We start from the raw sequence: 7,308 nt of genomic DNA, 5'->3' as shown, positions 1-7,308 counted from the left end.
TTTTTTTTTTTTTTTTTTTTTTTTTTTTTTTTTGGTACCGGGGATTGAACTTGGGTCCTTGCACTTGCAAGGCAGGCCACCGAACGGCTGAGCTAAATCCCTGGGCCAAAATGTGACATTTTAATATGAAACTCCATTTATTATATACACTGATAGCAGGTATTTCCTAAATAAAAAATTATTTTTAACCTGTAAGTTTTGCATCTATGTTCCTATAAAGACCAAATTTTAAATAATAGATATGATTCTTTTTCTCACAATTCTCTTTAAACCACTTGTGCAAATGGCAGTAGGAAGGCTTAAGATAGGCAAGGTTATATTGTTTGTAATTATTTCTTTCAGTATTACTGGTGAATTCTGCCTCTAAATAAACTATACATATTATGGTCCAAAGTATAGTAGTGCCAAGCTAGCTAAGGAACACATTCAACATTCTTAACCAGTCCAATTACTTAAATACAGGTTGACCAAGAATTGCCTATTTTTGTTTTTATAAAATAACAGGAAATATAAAAATGATAATTTTATGAAATGTATTCAATATTAAGAATCAACTAGTTGAAATGACACTTGCCCGAGTGATGCTCAGGGTAGTCCTTAGACAGTTGCACTGCCCTGAGTGACACTTGGGGTAAAATGGTTACTTTTGCTTTTTAAAATGGGTTAAATGGCACCTTAAACCTGTGAGGACACTATTTCATTCAAGTACAATCTTAGTCTTTTTCTGTGTATATAAAGATAAATTATGCTGGAAACATTAAAACATTGAACTTCCTTGTAGGATTAAGAAACAAAACTTAAGGCTGGAAAAACTTAAGATAAACTTGTACAAAAGAAAGGAGCCAATCATTTCTGTTGCACTGTCACTATGAAAATTTACCTTTCTCTCATAGAATACTAATAGCAGGAAAATAGGATTTTTGAGGCTTTCTAAATACTCATCTGTCAGAAGGAAATATCATATTAGTGTCTAATATGCCTTTCCACAAAGACCAGAGAGAGAACTTTTTTTTCAGACAGATATATCCATATCTAGAACTTATCTGTCATCTCTCAAACTGGGCTAAAATTAGTTCTTCCTTATTGTTTGGAGTATCAGGTTTTAAGAGGAAGACCTGATTCTCATCCTTGGGTATCAAAATTACTTGTGGAGCTTCTTAAGTTATTGTATACTAAATTAGAATCCTCATGTTTATATTCTGTAAGTCCCACATATTGTTGTGCAGAGATAATAACTGAGATAATAATGCACCTCTTCATATAACAAAGCTTACAGAGAAAATATGGCTGCAAATCCAGAGTAATAACTTTCATTCTGTAAGTATGGTACTGACCTATTGTAGAGTTTGGTAAGGGGAAGGGAAGTCATCCCTAAATAAACCTGTTTTTCTTTGAGTTCCAGTTTTATAGGAAGTGAGTTTGTAAATCAAAAGTGCACTCACTAGGGCCAGGGATTTACGTTAGTGGTGCTGCTGCCTGCCTTGCAAGCTCAAGGTCCCAAGTTCAATCCCCAGTACACACACACACACACACACACACACACACACAAACTGCACTCACTAAGGAGCTTCAGAAAACCATCAGGAATAGGATAGGAATAAAGACTAAGACACAGAAGCCTTATGAGCCAAGATTGTTATAGCTAGTGTTGGAGGTAAGGAAAAACAACAAAATGAAGATCACAGTTGTTTAAACGCCTTCCCATGTCTTAAGGGTTGTTGGGTAAAATAGCAAATATCCAAAAAAAGAAAAAGAAAATAAATGGTATATGGCTAACAAAATAACAAGTGACTATTTGTTATAATTGACATATCACTTGAAGGCCATAGTTGCACTATGTATAACACATTGTTGGGTGTTATACATTCTGTGGATTTGGACAAATGTAGAATGGCATGTAGCTAGCATTAGAGTGTCATATAAAAGTTTTATTGCCCTAAAAACCCCTTGTTCTCCCATGTATCCCTTCCCTGCCCTAACCCCTAGCAGCCATTGACACTTTTACTGTTGCCATAGTTTCCTGAAGGTCATGGCGTTTGTCTCTTAAAATATGGTAGCCTTTTCATACTGTTCCCTCACACACACACTTAGGGCTATATATTTTAAGTTCCCTCAAGCCTTTTTATGGCTTGATGGCCATTTCTTTTTTAGTACTAGTATTTTACAGTGTGAATGTACCACAGTAAAAAGCAGTAGTATGAATAGTGATTTGGTTTGCTTTTTTAAAGCGAGCACTAAGCCATTTATGTTTTGGTGTAGACTTTCTTATAAAAGTTTATCTGAATAACAGCTTTGAAATGTACAGTTTAGTAAATGGATTTACATATAGCTAAGAGACATGAAGTCAGTATTGCACAGTTTTGCTGCTTTTTAGAGATTAAAAAACATTTGTTCAATTATGTGCAAATCAGCAACTTTATTATCAAAGAGTTCAGCATCACAAGATTTCTAATTCTAAAGGGTTTTCTTTACATAACATCATACTGTGATACAGTATTAAAAGAATCAGACACTACTTCCCATTCTAGTTGCTCTTACAGTTGGGTAATTTGATGTAAAAAGTATAAATAACTCTGTCTTGTGAATACTGTCCATGAAATGTATTACTTCCTTTTCATCTAGTACAATTATACTAGTGCCACACTGAAACCTATTTTATAGTGACATACAAGTCAACTATAAGAAAAACAATCATTTTTACTTACGAAGCAAATTCTCCTTAACATAAAGAAATGTATACAATTATGTAAGGCAGATGAGCCTCGAAAAAACCTTTGTACAGAGATAATATTTCAGTAATCCCATGAGAAATCAAAGACTCGTTATTAATAGAAAATTAAAATTAGCCCTTGAACCTTTGACAATTTAACTGCTAAGGCCTTGCGTGAATTCTAATTAATGCTCTACATCAGTGGTGGTGAACCTATGGCACATGTGCCGTGGTGGGCTGTTAGCACTGAAAGCTCTAAAAGGTTCGCCACCATTTCACTAAATTAATCACTATTCCTCAGAACAATATATCAGAAGAATATGAATCTCAATAATTATAGGCTATTTTAAATCCAGTATTCCATAAACAAATCTGTTCCCAGGCCACCTTTAATATTTTCAATAAATTACTTGTGTGCCTATTATATGCCAGGTACTCTGCTGGATCTGAAAATGTGGTTGTGACAACAGTGCTTATCTGGCTTTATAGTATCAGCCAGCTGGATAATGGAACATTTGCCCAGAATGGCACCAACCAATATACTAATGTACCAAAGCTATCCAAATTAAGTGACTCAAAAGTAAAAAGGAGCAAATACAATAAGACATTTGCATTGTTTTCCTTAAACACAGCCATACCTGATCAGACCATTCAATGCTTTCTATGTAAACTGATTTCAACAGATGGATAAGACCAATTATTATCCTCCTGATATAAAACCAAATGTAGCTCATCATAAATATTGCTAAGAATTATTCATCACCAGCTTTTCTGCAGGGGAAATAGAAAGTCACATCCTTTTGTGCAGGCAAGGATCAATTTTTAAATGCTCCAACTCTGCTGGCTTTGCTGATGAAGCTCTTCAGGAGATCATGGTCCATTTCTGCAAACCCTGAAGTTTGTGTTACAACAGTCAGATGGTTTATGCAAAACCTGAAGCAGAATTCTTCTAAATCCTAGGAAAACAACAATGGTTTAATAATTCATATTTTCAGTGCAATGGCCCACAAAGTATGAGACTTCCTCAAAGAAGGAAAAAGGATTTGATAGCTGCTTGGAGGAAATATTGGTAAATACCTGAAGAATAGTTATAAAGACTATATAACCAACATGAATCCATGTCTCTAAAAATTTAAGTACAGTAAAACATTCAAGTTCCACCATAGCAACCAGTGCAAAGAATCTAGCTGTCTTTTCCCAGAGACAGGCACCTAAGCTTATGAATTCTTCAGTACCTTTTCCAAGCGACAGTACTTGAACCATTCATTGTACTGTCAAAATTGTTAAAAACAGGATACTCCTTTTTCATGTTCCCCTGGGTGCTTTAAATATTTCTACCTGTAAGATCTTGTAGAAGAAAAAGAATAAGCATAAAAATAGTAATACTGGGAAACTGCCTCTCAAATCATTAACAGGCCACTTGTTTTTGTTTTTGTTTTCCTTTGTGAGAAGACAAAGCAGGGATGGACAGGACAGAGTTCATCACACTACTCATACCTTCAGCAATATAAATGGGAATAGCTCAATAGTATGGGCCCACCAGATTTATTTACTTATTTACTTTTAATTTTCTTGCTCTAGAGAAAGGAGGTCAGCCTGCTGAGACCTCCAATAAACCTCAGATCCTGGCTGTGCTGCCATCTGCCCCAGCACATGGTCCATCATGGTGGCAAGTCAACTTTTAACGTTTCTTTTCTATGTTGCTGAAGCCAATTTATAAAAAATAATTTCCAAACAATTATACATACACATGGCACACATGTGTCTTCTTTAGACACATAATGGTAGCAAATGTTAAAGACAAAGACTAAGATTAGCAATAAAACAGAAAAGCCAGCTATTCTGATAGCCATGCCAATGTACACAAACTTGCAGTACATTTCCCTTTAAGTAAAGAAACACACTATGTGAGGAAAACCTGAACACAGCCAAGCAGGTGCTAAGGTCACACTGGCAGTGTGACATATTTCAGTCCCAGGTAAGCCCTCAGGGATAAAGAGGAAAATTCACATACCCACCTGATCATATAGCATATTACTAAAAATACATTTTATTGATATATACTAAATAGAATATGCATTTAAAATCATGTACTTTGCTTAAATTTTAGAAATGATGTTTTTGCCTACAGCACATGAACGTGAGACAAGACAAGACAGACAGACATCTTTTTTATTGAATTCTACAGAGTGGAGAAATCCATACCCACAACATAAACTTCAGAATGCATGGAGGTAGATGGCTAAGCATTTAGCAGTCTTAGGGAGCTGGACAGTGTCAGTAAAATGACTAATCAGTTGGAGAACAAAAGGACCCTAAGAAGTGGTCATTTGGATCCACCCTCCTTTACTTTCTAAAATGGGAATTTTCTGTACTTATTATAAGGACAGGACTTGGAGAGAATTCCTGCAATTCTAAGAATTTGATAAATTTTCTTAAGGTGGTATTTTGGTCACAAGGGAATTCTATCCATATAAAACAAGGCCCCATTATTTTTTGATAAAAGAATATTGTCTATATGCTACTACTCTATATGGCTTCATCTTTAAGATTAGGCCCTTTTGAAGGGAGGGCAGGGGCAAGGGGAAAAAATGAGAATCAAGACGTATTATGTAAAGGTACAGGATCCCAATGATGAATGTAACTATTGTATACCTAGATTGTACCAATAAACTCAATAAAAAGAAAAAAAAAAGAATTACAAGATTAGGCCCTTAATTCTACTGAGTAATCCTTCCACATTTTCCTCGTTCATTCATTCTCCTACATAACTGTCATGCTCTCTCCCTTTAAGGCCCAGTACCTCCTCGCCTGGTCATCATGCTATGTTAACATGACTTCCCATTTCACTGAGCAAACAGAGCACTCAAAAGAGGATCCACAAGCTCTTACAATCTTGTCTCCTAGCCTCCCTGGATGCCTATGAACTCTCCCCTTTCATGACAGGGTGAATGGTCTGTAGCTGATACAAGGCCAATCCCCTGCTTTCACTAGATTTTGTTGTCCTACCTACTCAGGGTCACCACACTCGTAACCATTCCCTGCAACTTGTTCTCCTTGACTGGATCATTCCTATCATTATGCGCAAACTTCAGTTTCTTTCATCTTAAAAAAATTTAAAAAGTGTTACACTTCAAATGCCCCTGCAACCTAATTCTCTTTATAAGAAAACTTACTAGAAAAAGTTGTCTCTATTCCCAATCTCTAATTCCTGTTTTCATTATCCAATTAGGCTTTACCCCACCACTGCTTGCCAAGGTCAGCCATGGGGTTCTCGTTACTCTTGGTGTTCATCTTAACCCACTGATAGCATCTGATGTCACAGAGGACTGGCTACCAGGACACCATCTTCTAGTTTGTCTCTTCTCCACTGCTTGATATTTTTTATTCCTTTGTTGTATCCCTATAGCCCCTTGACCTCTATACACTGAGTGCCAAGTACTTGATCTTCAAACTCAAATCTCATGACACAGCCTCACAGCTTTAAATACATTTCTCTCTGAATTCCAGACTGGTTTATGCAACATGCTCATTAGACACATTCATTTGGATGTGTAAGACATACTTAACACACTCAAAACTGAATTCCCTAAGGTTTTCCAAATGCTGTTCCTACTCATCTTCCCTATCTCATGACAATTTTATCCTTTTCTCTCTCAGGACAAAAACCTTGATGCTATCTTTATATTTTCTTGTGCCCCTCCCCATCTAATCCATCAGGAAATCTTATTGTCTCTACCTTCGAACTATACCCACAATCCAAATACTTTTCACCACTCCACAGCTGAGGACTCGGACTAATCCACCCTCACGCCTTACTGGAATGCACCGCTTCCTCACTGACCACCCTCTTGGCCCCATATGCTTTCACAGATTTTATTCTCAGGGTTGAGTGAAAAATATCTTTCAACTTCAAATATTTAGAAATACAAACACCTGGAGGGAGGAAGAATGCTGTATGATAGTTTTAATATTTTCTGGTTGATGAGTTCATTTCCTTCCTCATACTTTTTGTATTTTCTACATCTTCTTTAATAAGCCTAATACTATTTACATAAGTGGAAAAATATTTCCCTATTTTTTGGCCAGGGGTAAGGATATCCTTATACCAAAAGGAAACTGACATGGAGAAATTACTGCCTGTTTCCTAACACTAGCTCTAAAATAGGTTTTATTATCATAACAATGCATGGTTTCTGTAGAAAATTCAGGAAAAGCAGAAAATAAAAATCATCCATAATCCCACCACCCATGATAACCACGTCCCATATTCTTTCATCTTTTCTATATAGTCTAGTCTTTTTTATTCAGCTATTTATACTTCAAAAAATACAGCATCACAGGTTTTTTGCTTAATGATATACCCTGAATAACTGCATCACTTAATTATTACTAACGTTTTATAAACAGACTTCTATTAACATTATTTATTTTTCAAAATTATAAACTGCTCTAATAAATATCCTTGAAGTTAAATCTTCATCCAAAACCTTAATTTGTTGAGGTAAGTCCCTATAAGTAAATTCCTTTGTTAAACAATTACATCTTTGAGGTTTAGCAAGCTATTTATATATACACACACACACACATATATATAT

At 35.7% G+C, this 7,308-nt stretch overlaps 1 protein-coding gene across 6 annotated transcripts in view; it reads right to left on the bottom strand.

Moving 5' to 3' along the window:
• Positions 1 to 197: 197 nt before the first annotated feature.
• Positions 198 to 7,308, bottom strand: part of Rcbtb2 (RCC1 and BTB domain containing protein 2) — a 42,621-nt gene continuing 35,510 nt past the window's right edge. For 4 of the 6 annotated variants that reach the window (XM_033759936.1, XM_010636994.3, XM_010636995.3 and 1 more), the window contains one exon: positions 201 to 3,666. In XM_033759936.1, the coding sequence (XP_033615827.1) occupies positions 3,526 to 3,666 (141 nt within the window). In that variant the 3' untranslated portion in view covers positions 201 to 3,525. Of the gene's footprint in view, positions 3,667 to 7,308 lie in introns of all 6 variants that reach the window. The other 2 variants (XM_010636996.2, XM_010636993.3) reach the window with 2 other exon arrangements.

The sequence above is a fragment of the Fukomys damarensis genome, unplaced genomic scaffold, assembly GCF_012274545.1.
Source record: "Fukomys damarensis isolate Sample0158 unplaced genomic scaffold, DMR_v1.0_HiC HiC_scaffold_38, whole genome shotgun sequence".
NCBI classification, from domain to species: Eukaryota; Metazoa; Chordata; class Mammalia; order Rodentia; family Bathyergidae; genus Fukomys; species Fukomys damarensis.
The sequence above is the reverse complement of the archived record's forward strand: the minus strand, read 5'-3'. Positions and strand labels throughout refer to the sequence as shown.